General features: G+C 40.8%; 4 protein-coding genes across 6 annotated transcripts; all 4 read left to right on the top strand.

Annotated features, from left to right (window-relative positions):
- Nucleotides 1-205: 205 nt before the first annotated feature.
- On the top strand, nt 206-8714 carry LOC105044713 (NADH dehydrogenase [ubiquinone] 1 alpha subcomplex subunit 8-A). Of its 3 annotated transcripts, none has more exons than XM_073257291.1 (3): nt 206-408; nt 490-690; nt 6466-8714. In XM_073257291.1, exons 2-3 carry the CDS (start codon nt 503-505, stop codon nt 6623-6625), a joined length of 348 nt encoding a protein of 115 aa, XP_073113392.1. In that variant the 5' UTR covers nt 206-408; nt 490-502; the 3' UTR covers nt 6626-8714. The 3 variants fall into 3 exon arrangements, with proteins under 3 accessions (XP_073113392.1, XP_073113391.1, XP_010921000.1); XM_073257290.1 differs by having other exon boundaries at nt 226-408; nt 480-690; XM_010922698.2 differs by lacking the exon at nt 6466-8714 and adding an exon at nt 5655-6077 and having other exon boundaries at nt 250-408; nt 480-690.
- On the top strand, nt 7722-8714 carry LOC140857900 (uncharacterized). Its single transcript, XM_073257289.1, has 2 exons — nt 7722-8306; nt 8428-8714. Exon 1 carries the CDS (start codon nt 7722-7724, stop codon nt 8301-8303), a length of 582 nt encoding a protein of 193 aa, XP_073113390.1. The 3' UTR covers nt 8304-8306; nt 8428-8714.
- A 6780-nt stretch (nt 8715-15494) lies between these two features.
- On the top strand, nt 15495-17630 carry LOC105044715 (peptide-N4-(N-acetyl-beta-glucosaminyl)asparagine amidase A). The gene is given in 2 exon segments (XM_010922701.4): nt 15495-16003; nt 16006-17630. Coding segments are annotated over 2 exon segments (1770 nt in total). The 5' UTR covers nt 15495-15549; the 3' UTR covers nt 17322-17630.
- A 1407-nt stretch (nt 17631-19037) lies between these two features.
- LOC105044716 (peptide-N4-(N-acetyl-beta-glucosaminyl)asparagine amidase A) lies at nt 19038-21366 on the top strand. The gene has a single exon (XM_010922702.4). The coding sequence runs from the start codon at nt 19282-19284 to the stop codon at nt 21181-21183; it is 1902 nt and encodes a 633-aa protein (XP_010921004.1). The 5' UTR covers nt 19038-19281; the 3' UTR covers nt 21184-21366.

Below are 21366 nucleotides of genomic sequence, written 5' to 3' on the forward strand. Positions count from 1 at the left end.
GTTGTGCTGCATGTTAAGGCACAGGAAAAAGCAATAGTTAGACATGACATACACACAAGGAATGATGTAAATGTAGGATTTCATTTGAATCCAGGGTCAAGAGAACACATACTGGCCATTATTATTATTCTCTAAACAAAGTGCATTCTGTCTTGAAATTAAATGCTTCCTTCAGTTTGAACAGATGGGCCTCTCTATTCCAGAGCAGCCCATATCTATCGTTTCCTGGCTTCCGGTCTTGGAGCTCCATTAGTTCAGTCCGTCTCCTCACGCACACCCACGACCCACTTTGACCGGGCGGCTTCCGTTGTGCCCACATCTCATAGGGCGAAACGGGAGCTCCTTTCCAAGTCCAGCTCCGCCTTCCCAAAAGCTTTGGATCATCGGCTCCGGAAAGCTCGAAAAAAGGTAAAACTCAAAGCCCTAACCGTGATAACTCCGTGGCCTTCTTGGAGGTAATCCTCTCTGCAATCTCTCAGGGTTCGGAAGAGGAAGAGCGGGGATGTCGGGCACCGTCGATGCGGCGGGGGAGCCGATCCCGACGTCGGCGGTACTGATGGCGGCGTCGAGGCATATCGCCGTGCGATGCCGGGCAGAGAATATGGCCTTCATCAACTGCAAGAAGAAGGACCCCAACCCGGAGAAATGCCTCGATAAGGGCCGGGCGGTCACTCGTTGCGTCCTAAATCTGTAGGGATTCCCGACATTCCAAACAAATCTCTATTCATGTTTATATTTTTTTTTTCTTGACGAAATTGTTTATTGATTTATAAACGAGTTAATTCTTTTCTTTCGTTTTGTTTTAATTCGTTTGGATTTGATTGCTGTGCAACGTGCATTCTGAGTTTCATCGTTAATTTGCTCATTTGGAGGATCAAATGGTAACTTTGTGGTAAAAAGCTCGGATTTTGGTGTCCGGGAAAATTGTTAGAATTTTTTGCAACTGTTACAAGCCTTGCTACTGTGATAAGTTTGAGAGCTTTTCGACTGGGCAATGGATTTTTAACGCATTAGATGTTGAAGCCATGTTTTCCTGTCCATAAATCCTTGGTGAAGTTGGTAAAAAGGTGTGATAAATCGGTTCAATAACTGTGTATCATGAATTTATGATGAGTAATGAGTTATAAAATGGTTCTCACGTCGACAAAGATATAGATTGGAAAGCAATAACCGTGTTCTCCATCTGTTCTTATAACTTTGGAGGAAGTATGAGAGTAAAGAGGTTAGGACGTCTATTGGTGCTTCTATTTTATCTGCTTCATGCTTCACAAATGAACCTATTTCCTTCTACAGATCCACTAGAAAAGCTCGACGAGTCAAATGATAGTATCCACCTCCTCACTGATCAGATGTAGTTCAACTGGAAGGCAGCAATCAAAATATTCGAATCAGGGAAGGTACCTATATATCTTCGGCAGTCACTTGAACAATGCATAGCTGAGATATATCAGAAGTACCAAATCAAAATTAATGATAGAGAGATACTTGGTTAGCCATTGTTGATGCCTTAATTCTATTGCTCCATTCAGTTGGATGATAAATTAAGCTGTATCTAACATGATGTAAATGGGGAAATCAGTGCAATATAGTTCTATTGTTGAAATATCTTATTAATGGGAATGTGGGAGTAAAAGGTTTCATTCACACAAAATGAGAATTGGAAGGATGAGAAAAGTGTGCTGAATACCCACTATGAAGAATAAATTTGTAAACGAGTGCCATAGATTAGAGAAAATATAGGGGTTGCACTAATTAAGGTTGACTTATATCTGATTGAGATGCTTTGAGTATGTACAGTGAAGACCTGGATGCCCGGAAAGGACATCATTCGATCATGAGGCAAAAGGTCCTACAAGCAGGGAGCACGGAAATTTATTAAAAAGAGATAGAGAGAGAGGGAGAATGAGGTGGAAATGTGAGGAAGGATCTGTAAAAAGCAAGTGTGACAATGTATTTATTCCATAATGTGAATGAGCTTAGAGGAAAGATTTTTCAAGGTCACTGCAAGCATTTGGAACAAGTTTTCATGGATGTGGTTATGATTATGAGTAAGTTTAGTGCTCAGAAATTTTGGGGACCTAGCCAGTCTATTTATACCAGAATGAAGGCTTAGTACTTTAAACTATGTAACTTAACGGGCATCATTTGATACTTCAAATCATCTTTCTCTGGTATGCTTGTTGCCTTCTTTAATTTTCATGAAAGTTATTCATTGGTGAAATTTTGCCTTATAATCTCTTCATTGAGGCTGGGGTCTACTTTTGCTTATGTTTCTGCTCTTCTATTTGTAATATTATATATATCTTCTTGACTAAAAACTGTTAATAAGTGGAAGCTCTGCATAATACATGGATGCCATGGATGAAGAAGATTTTAATTGATTACTGAGAACATCTATATTAGTCTTAACACCTCTATTGATAAATATTTTGTTCCACTATTTTGTCATGGACCTTTTTTTTTTTTTTTAATTGGTAACAATCAACTTGTATGAAAATCGCCTATAAACTTCATCAATACTCAATGCACATCTTTTCCAGTGCTACATTCTTATCAAGTTTATGACTTCACTTTCAGGTTTTGCATATTACTTGCTTAAAATATTATACATTTTGATGTTATTGCACCTTGATGTTCAAATTTTATCAACAGTAGGAAAATAACTTTTTAAATGCTGGTCAAGAGTGGATAAGCTACAAAGGGCTCACACAGTCAGAAAGCTCTTGGTTTTGTCTCTTTAGTATCTGAATTTTTTAGCATGTATATCTGCAAAGCAGCAAATGAATATGGTAACATATCATCTTGTTCTCAAGTGGAAATTGTCATCTCATTGATTTCTAGCTCAATCATTTGATAAAATCTCTCAAACAGTGGTTTCTTGGCATTTCACCAACAGGAATTCCAGTGAAGACCTATGAATTATAATTAATTTTATTGATTTCCTTCATTTTGTTTCTATTGTTGGTCCAGATCCCTTCTTTCTAGACAGATGTTCTGGCTGTTTAGAGAATGTGGTCTCATATAATTTTACGTAGAAAGACAAACAGCATGGAAATACACATTTATTGTCTCTAGGACTCCTTCAGTTCAACTTTTAGCTAACAGAAATTTTTTACAATATTTCCAGCTAAAAGATGGTACCAATTACTTGCTTTTTGCTCTACAAAATAGGACATCAAGACACTGCTAGAAGATACCGCAAGTCCATAACCAGAGAGGCCTTATGTTTGCTAAAATATAAATCCTGATCCCCACTCAATATTCCTTTAGAAAATCACAAAACAGAGAAGGCATATTACACTTTTCCCATAAACTCCATAACAACTATGCATTTTGAGAAGAAAATTGGGTCAACTACAACTATTGTGAGTTGTGGAGCTGTTGCATCAAATTAATGGTTAGCAGATAGCCTACGAGGAATCAATTACATATGTACCTTTCCTGGACTTTTCTTTTATTTGTTTATTAATTACTATTATTATTTAATAGTTCTAAGAAAATCAACAAGTTAGACTTTGGATTGTATCCCTCTTTAGATGATTGATTTTTCTTCTTGTTAGTCATTGGTGCCTAAATATTCTTCCTGAGTATTTTCCTACTGACTTATCATGAGATTCTTGATCAGATGAATATTTTCATTATGGTTGGGTAAAATTTCTGAATGATGTAAGTTACTGTTGGGAAATTTTTGGTGGAGTTTTATTGAGAGAGCAGGGTATTGAGATCATCCAATTAGACTGACAGTTTTTGTTATCCAATGTTCCAACCTCTTGAATTTAGCACTCTAACTTTTACAATAAGAGTTAAGATCCATCTTTAAATTTTTTTTTAAAAAAAAGAAAAGAAATGTTGAAACAGTATTCTGATCTTTGTGGGGGTAACATTGGATTCCTGGACCCTGAAATTGAATATCAAAACTCAGACATATTGCTATCATCTTCCATCATCTTGGTATATATGCATTTAGTAACGGGACACGATATTGGAAGACATACATAATATTAGATTCTTGGACCCCGACAATCTCAGTACATGATCAGAGACTTCCACTTAATACCAGTGAAAGGAGAAGGAATTTAGCTACAAGAATGATGAATTTAGTGGTACTGGAAATCCTTTTTCCATGGCATTGCATGATATGTAGTGTTTTGGCTGTTTTCATGTCGTACAGTAAACAACCCATTATTCTATTCTTCTCTTTTCTTTTCTTTTCTTCTTTGTCTGTGTGTGTCTGTATTTGTGTCTTAGCTAGCCTGTTTATGTGATGCTAAGCCCCCTTGCATTATAAACCCACCTTGAAATCTCATATGCAGGTGCCTTCGTGGTCCCAGCCCCTTAAATTGAGATAGAATCAAAGTTATGTTTTTTAAGCTTGACTGACATAATAACATATTCATTTATACAAATAATATTATATTTTGTTATTACACTCAGGTAAGGTTTTGGACCAGGCTTGGTATGGGGTGGTTGTGGCTTAACTTGGTGTGGGAGAAATCTTAGACATGATCTCAGCTAAACTGAAGCCAGAGTCACTATAGCACATATCTGACTTACTGAGGCCCGAGGCCTAGTTCTGACAGGTCTCAGAAATACATGCCCTTTTACATCTTCTGCACCTATTTCTATGTTTTCATTCTTGCCATCATCCATGGTAAACATTAATGGGATTCCGTTGCCTGTAAAAATCTTTTCCACTGTGAGGAACATGCAAACGGACCTCAAAAGACAGCCCTTATTTACTATTCAATAGAAAAATATGTCCTTGGAGTTTCATTTCTTCAAACTGTCTCTAATATTGGATCTTTACAAAGTAGAAAGACGGTGCTTGTGCTTTTTCGGCCAAGCTCAGGCAAGCAATCAGCGAGTTTCATAAATCTGAGCCTGGTCGTATATGTTATGTTACACACACACACACACACACACACACACACACACAACGCTGACATGGTTATAGTGCAATATAAGTGAAATTCTGGGTTTTACTGGAGTTACTCAACAATAGAAGTGGGAGCTCATGTGGTAAATTATTTATGGTGTCAATAATGTTGTTAAAGGTGAGAACAAGAGTTTGTACATGGTAAATCTTTAATGTTTTCAGCAGTTCCAGTGATGGTTTCTGGTTAATGGGTTTGTCTTGGATTGGAAAAGGGATTAGGAGAATGAGAGGGAGAAGTAGGTGTGAATAGAAGTGGGAAGAAGAGGTGACAATGAGACAAAGTTTTGATGGTAAAAAGCCTTATTTGGGGGATGATTCAGTATTACAGAAGTAAAAGCACCAAGAAAAGAAAACAAATGGTAGGACTAGAAACAACAGGCTCTGGAAGTTTGCGCATTTCAGTGCAACAGATAGAATTCATATGTGAATATGGATAGATCTTTCCTCTGCTGGGGTTGGTGGGTGGGTGTTTGGTGGGGGAGGGGGATGACTGGTCAGTTTGTGTTGAGAATATTTGGCATTATGCAGAGCAGGCAGAGGCACATAGAGAGCGTGAGTGAGCTAGCCATTAAATATGCTAGAGAGACTCTTTCTTTATAAGACATTTAAATCCAGCCAAAATTTTTCATGACAGATTATAAATTACTCTTATTCATAATATTCTAGTTAATCAGTATTTTTTTAAAAAAATACCAAATTATTAACTTGTGACGTGCAGGCTCAAGGATCTTCATCAGAGGTGCCCCAAAGAGATGGATGCTTATGCAGGTTGCATGTATTACTATACCAATGAGTTTGACTTATGTCGCAAAGAACAACAAGAGTTTGAGAAAGCATGCCCAATTTCTGAGTAATGCTGGAGGTTGTCTCTTGGACTGTGAGGGATAACTTTAGAAAAACACAATTCATGAATTCCTCGGTTATGTTTTTCTTTAATGAGACTGTCTAATGGCATCATAGTACTCTTTTACTGAATTCGGGTTCTTGAAATTTTCTAAGGCTTATGGCCACATGTTTCTGTGTGGCATCAGTATTTGATCTTTCTTTGCAACAATAGTTCTGTTGGAATTAATCTGCTCTCGGATTCTTCTGTATAAGGTGTTATCATGCCAAATAAAATCATGTCTTAAGACCTCTTCAATGGTGCTTCCACGTTTTTGTTTATTAAGGGAATGTGATGCATAAATGGAAGATTGCATATTCATATGTTCAGTAGGGACTCCATCACATATGGTATAAGCCTAACATATTCATGCGAGCATGCGTAAAAAAATTTTAGAATTCATGCAAGCAATGATTTGCATTGGCTCACTCAAAGTACTTGCTGTAGCCTGTAGGCAATGAGTCTCCTTGTCGTGGAGCTCAATATGTTCTATAACTTAATTTTTAGTGAAAATTCATTTTCAGTACTATTGTTAGTATCTGCATTATCTACAATAATGCATATTTCAGTGATATATGATGAGCACGTATATGTTGTGTTTCCATGATTGTTATCATGCTAATCATTTTCTATTAAAATGGATCAGCTACAGAGGACAATTTTGGACCGGGAAAGATTTAGAGGACTCTGTTTTATGCCATTGGCTGGTTAACATGATATCAACAATTTTAAGGATGGAGCCTCAGTGCAATGGCAACTTAAACTTCAAGCTGGGAAAAGGTTTGCCCGGAAACATGCAGACCTAATTAGCGTATAGAGGAATATATAAGATTTCCTATGTGAATTGTGCTTGATAGATGACTTATATAAGTTTGTTTAGGGAGGCCAACCAGATTCTAGATTGCATTGCTACTATGCCCTATAATTTGGATGAATCAGTAAGGTGCACCTATGACTTCTTGCCCTACACTATATGTACCATGTGGCCATGCACATCATACCGCTTATTCATATAGCAATGCACTAAGATGTGTGCTTGATCAATGAAGTGTTCATTTCTTCGATTATAATCAGGTTCACTCCGACTTTGCTGAAATTGTAGTCTGCACTCATCCATTTTTTCGAAGGTCTGTCATGTGAAAATATGGTATGCAATCATTCTATGTAAGAGAAATTTTTTGTGCACCGCAGGCGGTGCAGAACCATATGCAACATCTGCGGTGAGCGGTGATTGGCTCACACATGAGGTTGAAAAAAAAAAAAAAAAAAAAAATTTGCATGTAATCATCACGAGCGGTATGTATATTATGTCCGTCTTTTGTCAGCAGCACCATGATAGATCTAGGCCTATCCACGGTGGTCTAAACCATAAACGGATCCAGCTTGGAATTGTGGGCCTCAGTCCCAGACGGGCAAACCATACTCATCCTCTCGTAGACTTGTTCTGATGGCCGTGTCCCATTTTCCGTCTCCAAAATATTATTAAATTTCAAAAGTAGGCAGAAGAAACAGAAGAGAAGCCCGAAGTCGCCGCGGAGAAGGGAGGAGGATGGGCTACCGCCGCTGCGACCACCGCCGGTGGAGATAAGCATCCTATCACCGCATCCGTTCAAAATCCTCCACCAATTCCGCGGAAGACCAGCTCTCATCACCGGCGAAGCGTATCGTGTGGAAGCGAAAAGTGGCAGTCCTGATTCCTTCGACAAAAAATCTCTCCCTCCTTCGGCTTTGTCTTACACTCTACTCTACCGCATCTCACGACTCTCATCACATGAAATAACCCGTCTTATTCTTCTTCTTCTTCACCACTCTCTCCTTTCTGACGTTCAAACGAAGCGTATTCTGTCGCTTCTCTCTTCCCTCTCATTCTCCTTATTATTCTCACCTCCTCCCCCCTTCCAAATGACCCGAGCCGAGACCCCATCTCCGCCGCTCATCACGTGGTCCCTCACGGGGAAGCGGGGCAGGAAGATCCCCCAACCTACCCACCGCGAGCCGGAGAGCCAAGAGCGCGACATCGCTCGCTTCCTCCTCACGCTCTCCTCCCGTCCTCCCGCCCCCGATGGTGACCTCCGTCGTCTCGGCGAGGCGGTGGCGAACACCGGCAGTTGTAGATGGGACGGAGATGGCGAGAGGATCAGGAGGAGTAGGAGGAGGAGGAGAAGAGCGACGACGAAGGCGCGGGTGCACGAGTGCTCGCTGTGTCCGAAGAGGTTCCGGACGGGGCGGGCGCTGGGAGGGCACATGAAGAGCCACTGGGAACGTGATCTCCACGGAAGGGTGGTCAAGAAGAAGACGAGGAAGCTCAGCTCCTTGCTAGGGTTAGGGTTAGGGCTAAGGTTCGATCTCGAGCTCGATTTGCCCTCTCCTTCGCCTCCTAATCCCAAGCTCCTGGTGTTCTCTTCAGCAGGAAAAGAAAGAAAGGAACGAGATGAGGAATACGGCGGCGATTCTTTAGCGGTGGATCCATTGTTTCCGTTCTAAGAGGTTACCTCTCCTTCCCGTTACCGTTTCGTTAAATATTTTTGTCCAGACCCTCGCCTGTGTCCTTTTGCGTTCTATTATTTTTGGGAATAAGGACGAAGTAACTACCGAAATTGCCTACCAGCCATTTTACAGAAAACGATCGGAGAGATGGTCACAAAATTCAGTAATTAATGGTACTTTGAGGGGCAGTGTTTGGGTGGCCAGCGACGGAAACGTATTGGAGTATTTGAGAACCGGAAACAGGGGAGAGCAGTCATGTGCTTGTCGTGGTGTTCCGCGATCTGAGGCCAGTGAGGTGTGAAGGGTCTCGATTGGAAAGACATGGTGTAATTGATAGAAAAAGTATTTTTATTCTCGTTTCTTTTTTTAGTATTATGATTCCTACTTCTATATGAATGTGTCTTTTTATTTTGCTCTCTGCTTTTTTAACTGCTTCGAGGAACAATGGATGGGCCATTAGAAGTACGAGGATGGTGGTGATCCAATAAGGTGTTCATTAGGGGCTTAAGTGAAAAAAAAATATTAACATCCAATAGAATGGCGACATGCTAGTTTATGGCATGCAAAAGGACTTGTATCCCTCGTTTGGAGGTTGATATAGCTTTTGTTGGAGACAAGCAGCTAGTGTAGCAGCTTCACAACATTCTTCTCTGGACCGTAGAGCTGCTTGAGAGTGTAAGAAATTCTATACGTTCTTGCAAATGAAAACAAAAGGAAAAAAAAAAAAACTGGAACTTAGTTTGCAGCATTGCTTCAGCAACAAACATGCATACTATTATGAGCTTATTGGGTGCATGTTGGTATGAAATATTCATGCCAGAAAATAAAAACAGTGCTTATTTTGGTTCTGGTTCGGAAAACTGATGAGTTATCTAGTTTGTATAATCTTTAAATAGGATTTAGAAATTTACCCTTCACTTGAATAGCTATGACTTGGTAACTTTAATAAGCAACTAAACATTAGTTAATGTTACCATGTACATGTTTCCTGAGAAGATAAATTTACATGTAAATTTATTGTGATTTAGAGGTGAAGGGGACATGATTGATATTTGATATATTTTGCATGGTCACATGCTTGCTTACCCATTTGTCACGACTACCATATATGGTTATGGAAGCATAGCTTCAGTAGAATATCGGTCATCTATGTTAAGTTTATACGTATCGGTCCCAGGAGATTTGATTATTCGGTTTTTCTTGGCTTTTGGTATTGAATGAACTCTTGACTTCAACAATGGTGGTAAAAATACAATGCAAGGCAATGAGAGAGCATGCATGCTGCATGGAGGCATATTGATTCTTATTCATAAACTAGCTATAATTTTGCTTCATTCTCTGGTATCACCATGAAATGTTGTTTGAAAATTCTTTAATTGGTTAGCATCCTATTCGTTGCTACCTGGCATTAGTTCCATTTGTCATTCATAGCACTATCCCTTCCTAAGTTGTGTATGAGCACAATATTGTAGGAAATTATACCCAACACCATATACACCATGTAGTCGTGCACCATTCCAATCATCTCGTTTCCTTCCAATAGGCTTCATCAAGTGCTCCTATTAGTGATTGGCCATAGCAAAGAGATAAAGTAATTTTTACGGTATATGGCCATATTGATGTATGTGGTATAGGATATAATTTTTTATAATATTATTTTCTTCATCTGACCCTGACCAAGATTCAACAATACTGGCCACTAGCTAGCCCAAAGCCAAATAGATCCGTGAGTTTCCAAGTTGGTATGCATTATATGAAGAGGATTTCCTACAACTCTAACCTGTGCCTATGAAAAACTAGAATTATTTAATCATGCTTACAGTATCCACGTCAGAATCCCTGGTATATGATGCAGTTAATAGGTTATTGGACCTACTCAATCCGTAATGGAAAGACCACCACGACAGCTATGATAAAAAGAAAAACAAGCAAAAGAACATCTCCAGGGTACTTCTTCATTGGCGTAGGCCTATAGAGATGCTACCACTCTTCATCCACCACCTTTGTGGTTGGATGATGTGTTTGTTTTGGATGTCTTTTCCATATACCTACTCGTAGGAAAAAAAGTGGGGAAAAGAGAAAACCTTCACGATTTTCTTTTCATTCCATGCAATATACCTTCTGAAGTGCTCATATCAGATGCTTGAAAATGAATTTCGGTATTAGATGAGCATGCTTAGTGGTATACCGGATATTTGGTCTGAGCTCAATACTAACTAGGGTGGAACCACCTCAAGGGTGTCCAATCTCATTCATCTTGTACATGGATGAATTTAAAAGACAATCTCATCGATCTAAGATTAGCGGCAGCAATTATACCCACTCGATCATTATCATATGTTTAAACTGAATATAATCGAGATTACATAGAAGTTGTTAAATTAACCACAATTATAACCATTGCCGTGCAGTTAATATATATTTCATCCATTTCGATAATAGTTATCAAATTTTTTCTATAAATAAGGATAAATAGAGCCCCCTCATATAATCTTGATCTGACTCTCTTTATTGGCCAGCTCATCGATAGGAGAAATTCTTAGATGAACTTAGTCTATCATATGTACTATTGATAAAACTAATAAAAAGATACCACATTAGTTTTTTGAATTTAAAAATTTTGTAGCTACCTCAACATATCACTGTTCAACTATTCAACACATCGTTGTTTGTTGCTGTATCTTTTCATTAGCTTTATCTATAGCATATGTGGTAGACTAAGTCTATCCAATAAACCCCATGAGTTCAATCTCATCATTTGTGATAGCCAGCCCTTCTAGTTGGTCTCCACCACCCTCCATATCTGCCTCAACACCTTCTCCAATTCGGTTGAAGGAGCTCTCGTGATCCATTACAAAGCACCTCCGCTTTGGCTAAGCAGGCAGATGGACTAGAAGGATGAAGAAGGCAAATCAGTGATTGAAGGACAAGTAATCTTTCGATCCTCCTGCTAGGTTAATTAGCTCATCCGAAGGCTACATCACCACTAATGTGCATCACAAAATCAAGTTGAAGAGCTTCGCATAGAAGTGGAGAAGAAAGGGGAGGTGACAAGTGGGGAGATGGAGAACAAGGCGAGGGCTAGCATAAGAATCGAGAGAGACGATGTAATGATCAGCCGAGTGCTGATCGGCAGGAGTCAGAGGGGCCCATGTTGATGCATGAGGGGGTGGCCATGTTGGATTTTGGACTAGAAGAGGTTTGTACTCAATTTCCTAGTGTGGAATTGATGGTTGGTATATGACTTTATGTGCAGGCTCCCCTCTTGTATAAATAACATATGGTGTTAGCGTAGTCCCTGGATGATGGAGTAACCGATCGAATCTTTGTTTTGGTTTCTCTTAAAAGCTGTGTCTTATGCTTTTTATGATGTCTCATTGCTTCTTTTATGTTAATTTTTTCAGGTATCCAGCGTGGCAAAGGAATTCACGGTGATTAATACTAGTGTTTTTTTTTTTTTTTTTTGGTAAGAACGGTGATATTGGTGTTAAAGTACTGCCCAGGTTAAAGTTAAGGTGATGTCAGAGTAATGGTATTTGAAGGATAATTTTATTCTCTCTCTTTCTTTTTATAATGGAAGAAGGATAGACTTATTCTTTTTTTGAGAATCAGGATAGACTTATTCTTGTTGCAATTACAATTCGACAGCGAGGTTTTCAATACGCGCTGGTTAATGGAATTTGTACGTTTGTAATCTTGTTTATATATATATATGTATAAGGCATTTAAAGTATTATATTGACTACATCATGATCAGAGTTTGAGCTTCTAATCATCTTAGAAAGTATTTGGGCTTCACTTAGTATATAATTTTGTTGAGGAGAAATTGACAATCGGTTCTATATTCAACGGTCATTTAGTGATTAATTTTTATTGGCTGAAAATTTTATCCCCAATCCTTGATCTCAGGAATCATGACCAATTGATCAGCCCCTGGCCTTATATCGTTATCCGGACATATATTGTATCTTTCATGGATTCCCCTTCATGCAATCCACCATTGGATCACCCACAGCATATGTCTCAAAGCTATCTGATTGCCATCCTTCATCCACCTGCACGTCTCTTAAAGCAACCAACGGATGATCCAATTGTGGACTTGTGCAAAGGCCTTATATATACACTTACGCATAAGTTTGTGCAAAACAAATAAGTACATGTGCAAGTATTATAAAATGGCAATAAATCAAAAGAAATACATAGTTGTCATTTGTCAAAAATTATGGAGGTATTTGGTTCGAAACTGAGATCAAATGGGAATGAAAATCGAAATCGTTTGGAATCAGAATCAGAATGGCCAAATCAAGCGTTTGGTTCGTGATCGGAATTAAAATCGAAATCGAAATTTGAATAGAAATTTGAATCCAAGAGAGTAGGATTGAGCTCTATATACATTGAGCCATTTCCATTCCATATTCCATCTTGAAATCGGAATGGAATTTCTCCCAACCAAACAGTGGAATGAGAGTCACTCATTTCGATTCTGATTCTAGACCTCCACTCCTTTCAACCAATACCCCTATATATCTTATCAATTTTTAAAGATAAAATAATTCTTTAAGTTCTTTCTTTTTGCCTGTATATATAACCGTTCATGTACACCGGAAAGTTATGATTTTCACGTGCTTCCAGGCTATTATGTTATAGTGCTGATGTTTAGTGTTATTGTATCCATCTAAACTAGTATTACTATCTAAGTAAACAAACTAAATCGATAGGTTCAAAAAAAAAAAAACAAAAAAAAAATTACATATATGTCTTGATATACAAAAATTCTTATAATTTTTTAATAAAATGGATATTTTCCGAAATTCATAACAAAATCATCAATTTGAGGCTCACCAAGAGTATGGGATGAGACAACATATAATGATTTGATTGATAATCTCAAACAAAAGTTCCATATGTTATGAAGCATGCGTTCATACTTGTTGCATCCAAAGAAATTAAATAACTTGAAAAATTTAATTTCTTTTCTCCACCTGCCAACATAACACGAGTGCATCTTTCAATCAAAACTCAAAAGAGGCAAAATATCTACTTTCAATGAGAGTATTTTTTGTTTGTGGTAGTAAAAGGCATTGGAAGTCAAATGTGGGCTCAAGGACCTACCTATATGAGTACTTATTTGAAAGCATTGTGAATATTCTTTTTGAAAAAAAAAAAATTCAATACCATGAGAGTTAAATCAAAATTTCTAATTTAGCACCATGAAAACAAATAGTCAGTGAAAGTTTCAAGACTACAAGCAAACTTCACTTATGCTATTATTTCCAAGTCCAAATTGTGTTGCGGTCATGGAACTTGATTTGGACATTTATCTCAGCAATAAATCTGTACTATGACTTCATTTCCTGTCCACAATGTTTAAATTTTAGTAGATTTCAAAATTTAGTAGAATTCTATAAGAGTCAATTGGTGATTTAGAAAACCTTGCTAAGCTTGTGGAACCATTTCCCAAATACAACAAGCATTGTACGTAGGATTCTTCTCTGTGTACTTAAAAATAAATTAAAAAAAAAACTATGTTTTTATGAAATTAGGGCTTGTCGTATGGTACTTTCTATCTAGCAGCCAAATGATTTGGGATAACTAAACTCTAGCTAGGTAATCTCTTTCATATGCCATTCTAGTTGCTTGATAAATCCCTTATTTAAGAATATTGTTTATAAAGATTGTCCAGATTCAATCAAATCAATCACAAGTCTTTTAGTTTTCACAAAAAGAATATGCCACCTAAGCCTCTATGCCAACCTAGTAGTACTCCAATAGAAACAACTAAGGTATGCTTGATTGCATGGAAATGTATAAGAGAATAGGAAAAAAAAAATCTTGGAAAAATTCTTTAGAAAAAACAGCTATAAGCTTTTTTTTAATTTATTAATTTTTAAATGAAATAAACAAATAAAAAATTAAATTTCTAAAGAAGAATAAATTTCCAAGCAGTCCTGTTTGTAAGATATCTTAAGATCTTACAGGCTAGTAGGATGGTTAGATTTGGCAGATCTACATTAGAGCCCCTAACATGACACGAACACAATAGCTAGGCGTAATTTAAGCACCGGTTGATGCACTTGCCAGCCAATTTTGATAGCCAGACCTAACCGGCACCTACCTGTTGCTAGAGGCATCTTTAGAAAATTCAATATACTGCAGTGATCTGCATCTTGTGTTTATTATCTTCCTTCAACAACAGCAAATTGGGATAGAAACCATGAAATCCTTTGTAGCCAACACCTGCTTGACCAATGTACCACTTAGGACTAAGCCACAAATACACGACCCACTATGCCCGATCCTGGCATTTACCCATGATTTTGAAATCCCTGATGTGGATTTGGTGAGAATGAAAGTGTTTTGGATATATCCATTCAAATTTATTTTCATATTTGAATCAATTTAAATATACACAGAAATTTGAGGATCCAACTAATATCTGTATCCGTATTCATATTCATTATTTCATATATGTCAAAGAAAAATAGATTTGGATATCAATAGACAACCATACGATCCGTATTTGAATATTCGAATCTATATATAATCCAATATAATTTTATATAATATTTATTAATTTTTAACAAAAATATATAACCATATAAATATATTATTAACTTGATTTATCATGTATTTAATATTATCTTTGATTCTATAGTCATAAAATTTAATTATTTAAATTATATTTATATTTTTTATATTCAAATTATATTTATATTTATTTAAAATATATATAAATAAAAATTTTATATCTAAATAATATCTATATCTATATTTATATTTATTAAATAAAATAAATATATATATCAATCAATATATTGATATTTGATCGGCATCCGATTCGTTTCTGCCCTAGGATCTGAGAAAAGGACATAGCCTGCGTTCAAAAGGCAATAATAGATAGTTCATAAGAGGGCCGAACGGATGAAAACGCGAAATGCATAGGAAGCATCACTTGTTGCAAATGAATAAAAAATATCCAATCAATTTGAGCTGCCACGTTTTTCACCAGTCCAGATGCTGTAAATAATGGAAGAAAATTGAAGCAAATAATGGAACACAAAGATGCACACATTTTAAGCGTTCCCTCTTATTAATTCCACCTCTCTCTTTTCATCGTATATTATTGAAACTCTCTTGCTTGGATATAAAAAGCCCAGCCACACAACCATCCCCTACAACTACTAGCAATCAGGTGAGTCTCACCGAGAGAAATATCTTCCCTAATCTAATCCACTCTCTAAGAATGCAACCCAGCCATCGCCACCTCTCGCTCCTTCTCCTCCTGACGTGCATGGCCACCTTTACGTATGGCGCCGTTGCAGGACCCGTCCCAATTGTCTCCTTGGAGCACCTGGACCCCACCCTCCCGCCGGTCCTCCCCGGTCAAAATCCAACTTGCTCCCTGGTTGTCCTCCAGCAGGACTTCGCCGACACCGTCGGCTCCCCGCCGGCGTCGGCGAACTACACCCAGCCCCGTGACTGCCCCTTCCCCTGGACCCGCGTCGTCCTCGAGCTCGCCCTCTCCGCCTCCGACCTCCAGAAGGACCGGGTCGCCGCCGTCTGGATCGACGGTGCCGAGGTCCTCCGCACCGCCACACCGCGCCCCATGGCCCCCGGCGCCTTTTGGCGTGTCCGCAAGGACATCACCCGGTACGCCGCCCTCCTCCGCCGCGTTGCCAGCGGCGGCGCGGCGGCGGCGGGGGCGCCATCTCCATGATGCTCGAGAACTCCAACAACGTCCTCCCCGGCGTCTTCTCCGCCAACGTCTCCCTCCACTTCTACCGCGGCGCTCTCTCCCCCTCCCCCCACCGCCTTGCCGCTGGCTTTTCCGCCCACCCCTCCATCAGAAGCCTCTACCCCGAGCCGGCCGACCTCATCCTCCCCATCTCCAATCCCAACGGTTACTACCGCTCTGGCTTCTGGCTTCGAATCGATAACGAAACCCATGTCCACTCTACCTCCATCACCATTCCGAGGAACACTTACCGGGCCATTCTTGAAATCTTCGTCTCCTACCACGGCGACGATGAGTTCTGGTACACCAACCCCCTCCGCTCCGCTTACCGCCTCCACTCACCCTCCAATCTATCCACCCCTCGGGCCAACGGCGCCTTCCGCCAGGTCTACGCCACCATCGACGGCCGCTTCGTTGGCGGCCACATCCCCTTCGCCGTACTCTATCCAAGCTCCATCAATCCATACTTTTGGTCCCCTGTCGCCGCCATCGGCGCCTTCGACATGCCCTCCTACGACCTCGACTTGACGCCATTCCTGGGCTTCATGCTCGACGGCCGCCCCCATGACATCGGGCTTGCTGTGCGCGACGCCCAGCCCTCCTGGCTCGTCAGCGCCAACCTCCACCTCTGGGTCGACGCCTGGTCCGATTCCGTCCAAGCCGGGCTGATCGAATACATCACACCGCCGATCAAAATGAACCGGAACGCAGAATGGAGAGACAAGGAAGGACAGTCCGAGATCAACGCGGAGGGGCTCCTCCGGTTCACCGGCTGGGTGAGCTCATCCAAGGGTAACTTGACCACACAAGTGACCCAAAAGCTCAAGTTCAAGAGCCAAGTAGAGGTCCAGAACCGCGGTTCCACGACGCAGATCGAGTTCCAGAGCAAGGAAAGGATGATGGTGGCGATCCAAAAGGGTCATCAGCCTCTGGGCCGGGTGCAGCTCTACGTGGAGTCGCCGCTCCAGGTGCAGACGTCGATGGTGAGCGCGGCCGGCGGCGCGTTGTTCCAGAAGTCGCGGCTGTACCACCAGCTGATGGAGATGGTGACGCTGAGCGAGGGGCAGGCGATGACGACAAGCACGCTGACCGACCGTCAGGACGCGGAGGGGTCGGCGCTGATGCACGCCGACGCGCCGGTGTGGGGGAGCGGCAGCACCAAGTCGTCGTACCGCTACAAGGACGACAGCACGTGCTACCTCCGGAACGTGAACACCGCCGGCGGGGTGGTGATGATGGACACGAAGAGCGCCTCCTGTGCGGCCATCGCCGACGCTTGAGAGGAAACGCCGGAGCTGAGATATAATTAACAGTGTCGACGCCCTTCCTTTTTGAGAAATTAAATTTATATTAGAGAGTATATGTGTGAGAATAAAGAGTTGAGATTGGCTTCTATTTGAATCGCTTGAGATGGCAGCGAAGGGGAAGGGCTTAATCATGTGAATGATTTCTTGCTGTTGGAATACTTGGAAGCAATCTTAGCACCCGGATGATCCACGCTTCATGGATACGGGAAATATTTTGTTGAATTATTATTGAATTATTAATGATGAGTATTAATAATTTTATTGGTTGATTATTTACTTATGTTTGCAAGAGCTCCGTATATATTATTAAAAAAAAAATCTCTGTGCATTCTTTTATTTAATTGTAACGCTGAATCTACTATAATATATGCAAGTGTATTTTATGCTGATGTTTAAGCAATTTCAAAATAACAAATTAATTTTGAGATTGGTTTAATTACTTTGTTCTTTTTATTTTTTGCTTTCTTTTATTAAAAAAAACTTAAATTTAGCTATACAGAATGGAGCAAATATGTTTGAGCTAAAATGAGCGTTTATTTGTTTTTCTTTATCATCCTTTTTTAAATAAAAATGGAGAATATGACCGTTTGCTCTGTCGAACACAAGCATGAGATTGCAAGACCACCATGGACCATGTGAAGTCTCAAGGGTTCCCAGGATAAATTCTTTTGATTTTATGTCATCAGTTTCTAGTTTCACTTGTAGTTATTGATTTTCAGGACTAAAATAAGATGAAAATCTTAAGCTTGTAAGGTACCACCATGAAAGAGAAAACTGACGCGCATGTTAGCTGAATTATTTCAATATCCTGTGGCTCTTGTATAGTTTATGGCTCCAATTTGTAAGTGGAATAAAATGACAATCAATTATTAGTTTAGAAAATCAATGAATGATCGACATGTTGCAAGACCTTGATTAATGACATTTTACACAGAGAAAAGATATCTTGTTGAGATCTAATTGGATCATAGATAATCCAGTGAATATATCTAGTTAACCGTTTTACACATTCACCAAATTGTCATGAGCTGCATGCATCTTCATATATAAATTTATGAACTAATTGGACTGAAGGTAATCTTCAAATGTATGGGATTTTGAGGATTAGAGAACTCTACTATGCACATGTCAAGTGTATGGAAAGGGATATCTAAATGATACTACCATGCCTCTATCTATGGATTTATGATCATATGAATGAATTAGTTTCAGTACTGTATAACGCATCATACCTTGGAATATGCCATGTAGCTCCAGTTTGTTAAATATTTCGATACCATGTAGTAGCATGTCAATTTGCACAACAAAGGAGTTTAGATATTTTAATTGGGGAGGTGTCTTGTAACTTCAGCCCCGAGACAACGGTACTGTCCTATTTCTCAACTATGAAGTAGGCAGTAGCTTTCCCAAAACGAAAAAAAGTACCCCGTAGTTGTTTGGCTTTACTTGGTTCAGCCAATCGGCTCGTACCATTGGATGCTCATTGCCCCAGGCCTGCACCGAAGCCAGCGGAAAGCGCTCGGACGGGGGATTTACCGGACGATGGTAAATCTAAGCATCCCTTTCACGCGCTTATGCTTGCTTCCTCCTCTAATCACTAGTCCGTGTTCCCACAACAACAGCAGACTCTCCATGCAACCAATCAATACCAAACACATACTATTAGATCACTTCGCATTGGCCCAGCAAACAATTTCCAGGGTCCATCCCAACAGCTAAACTGGGCTTCTTTCTATCCTTGTCCGATCCCTGAATCCCCTGCTTCGACGGTGCAAAGAGGAAACCTCTAGGCAAATCCCAACTCCTTTCCTTGCAATTCCAATTCCAATTCCAATTCCAATTCATCCGTAGAATTACCACCTTCTAATATCTCCTGCGCCCACAGCAACCCTCCCCCCACCACGCCACAGAAGGAAAGCAATTGTTCTCCAGGATGTTTAACGTCAATCCCTACCCGCTATTCCAGCTATTCCTGCTATTCTTATTATTCCACCCGAATGTCTCTGCTCGCGAATCCGCGTCCGCCCTCCTCACCGACCGCTTTATTCTCCACTCTCCCTCGTCCGGTTCCTCCTCGGCTCCCCAGGAATATATTGACCCCACCCGCCCTTCTCTTCTCCTCCCCGACGGCCCTCCTTCTTGCTCCCTTCCGGTCCTCCGCCACGACTTCGCCAACACCTACGGCTCCCCGCCGGCCTCCGCCACCTACTCACCGCCGGCCGACTGCCCCGCCCCATGGGCTCACGTCGTCCTCGACCTCTCCGTCGCCTGCGCCGGGGATCAGTACGACCGCATCGCCGCCGTGTGGCTCGACGGCGCCGAGCTACTACGCACCAGCACCGCGGAGCCCACCGAGTCCGGCGTCTTCTGGCGCGTTCGCAAGGACGTCACCCGCTACTCCGCCCTCCTCCGCCGCTCCAACGCCAGCGTCGCGATGATGCTCGAGAACATCGTCAATGACGTCTATACTGGCGTCTACCATGTGAACGTCTCTCTTGATTTCTATCAGGAGGAGGAGAAGCGGCGGCGGCGGCCGAGTGGAGAACCATTAGCGCTGGGGTTTTTCCCTCAAGATTCCAGTGGTTTGATTACTGCAGAGGTGGAATTGGGTCGAATTGAGGAAAGATTAGATTTTTCTTCAGTGGAAGCTGGTAATCCTCTCACAAGCAAGGCAAAGGTGCCCTCTTTGTATGAAGAGCCGGCTGATCTCATTATCCCCATCTCTAACGAAGACAGCGCTGGGGGTTTCTGGTTCCGAATTCAGAACGAATCCGATGCGCATTTCAAGAACTTCAAAATCCCAAACAATACTTACATGGCAGTACTTGAAATCTATGTCTCATACCATTCTAATGATGAGTTCTGGTACTCCAATCCTCCTGATGAATACATCAAGAAGAACAATCTCACTACTGGAAGAGGCAATGGCTCATTTCGAGAGGTTGTCGCAAAAATTGATGGGCAATTCGTCGGCTCAGTCGTGCCTTTCCCTGTTATATTCACCGGAGGGATCAACCCATTGTTCTGGGCACCAGTTGTTTCCCTTGGGGCATTCGATCTTCCATCCTACAATGTAGACCTGACACCATTCCTCGGCCTTCTCTTAGATGGCCAGTTGCACAATGTCAGCCTCGGGGTGACTGATGGTATAGACTTTTGGCTTGTGGATGCCAATTTGCACCTCTGGTTGGATCCACACTTAGATTCAGTCACCGCCGAGCTTGTCAGTTACAAAGCCCCGGAGATCTCCGTCTCCCGCCGTTACATGTTTCACTTGCTGAATGGGACATTCAAGATAGAAGCTGGGAGGAAGATTCACTTCTCTGGCTGGGTGAATTCATCCTTGGGGAATCTTACCACTGATGTAGATCAGAAGCTAAAGTACAAGAGTTTAATAGAATTTATGAATGATGGGAACTACAAGGGAGTTCATATGAAGGGGAAGGTGAAGACTGATGTAAGGATTAGAACAGGCCCAAAGGCCATTCTATCTCAGGGAACTTACAAGTCCAAATATCCTCTTCTGATAGCAACTTTGGCTCTGCCTGGGGAAAATAACACATATACATCGAAGACAAATCTTACTCATACTTTGTATGAGGAATACACCCTTCTGCGGGATAAAGTGGTCACTACAAGTGCTCTAGTTGATAGGCAGGATGCTGAGGGCTGGATGCTGGTCCAAGATCATTCTGTTCTATCTGGTTCAGCAGGCACTCGTCAGACATACCAGTACCGGGATGACAATGGTTCCTATTTGCGCAAGGTCAGTGCTAGAGATGGTGTGCTTCTAAGTGACAATACAACCAGTTCTTACCTTGTTGCCTCATTGTAATATGTTTTCCTTTTATCTTCTAATCTAGATGTTTATATATGCATAACTTAGGGTGTTTGCTTTTGCTTTCAACCTGATGGGTTTGACCTCCCTCATTTTGTATTCTGCTGTATTTTGTACTCATATGGTTCCTAGTATGTTTGAATAAAGCATGGTCTTTTCGGGGGGAGATCAAACATCAAA

The sequence above is a fragment of the Elaeis guineensis genome, chromosome 5 (genome assembly GCF_000442705.2).
Source record: "Elaeis guineensis isolate ETL-2024a chromosome 5, EG11, whole genome shotgun sequence".
Taxonomy (NCBI): domain Eukaryota; kingdom Viridiplantae; phylum Streptophyta; class Magnoliopsida; order Arecales; family Arecaceae; genus Elaeis; species Elaeis guineensis.

Coding starts and splice junctions, on each gene's coding strand:
- LOC105044713 (XM_073257291.1), top strand. CDS start 503: ATGTCGGGCACCGTCGATGCGGCGGGGGAGCCGATCCCGACGTCGGCG. Junction 691..6,465: donor ACTCGTTGCGTCCTAAATCT/GTAGGGATTCCC, acceptor AAAATGGATCAG/CTACAGAGGACAATTTTGGA.
- LOC140857900 (XM_073257289.1), top strand. CDS start 7,722: ATGACCCGAGCCGAGACCCCATCTCCGCCGCTCATCACGTGGTCCCTC.
- LOC105044716 (XM_010922702.4), top strand. CDS start 19,282: ATGTTTAACGTCAATCCCTACCCGCTATTCCAGCTATTCCTGCTATTC.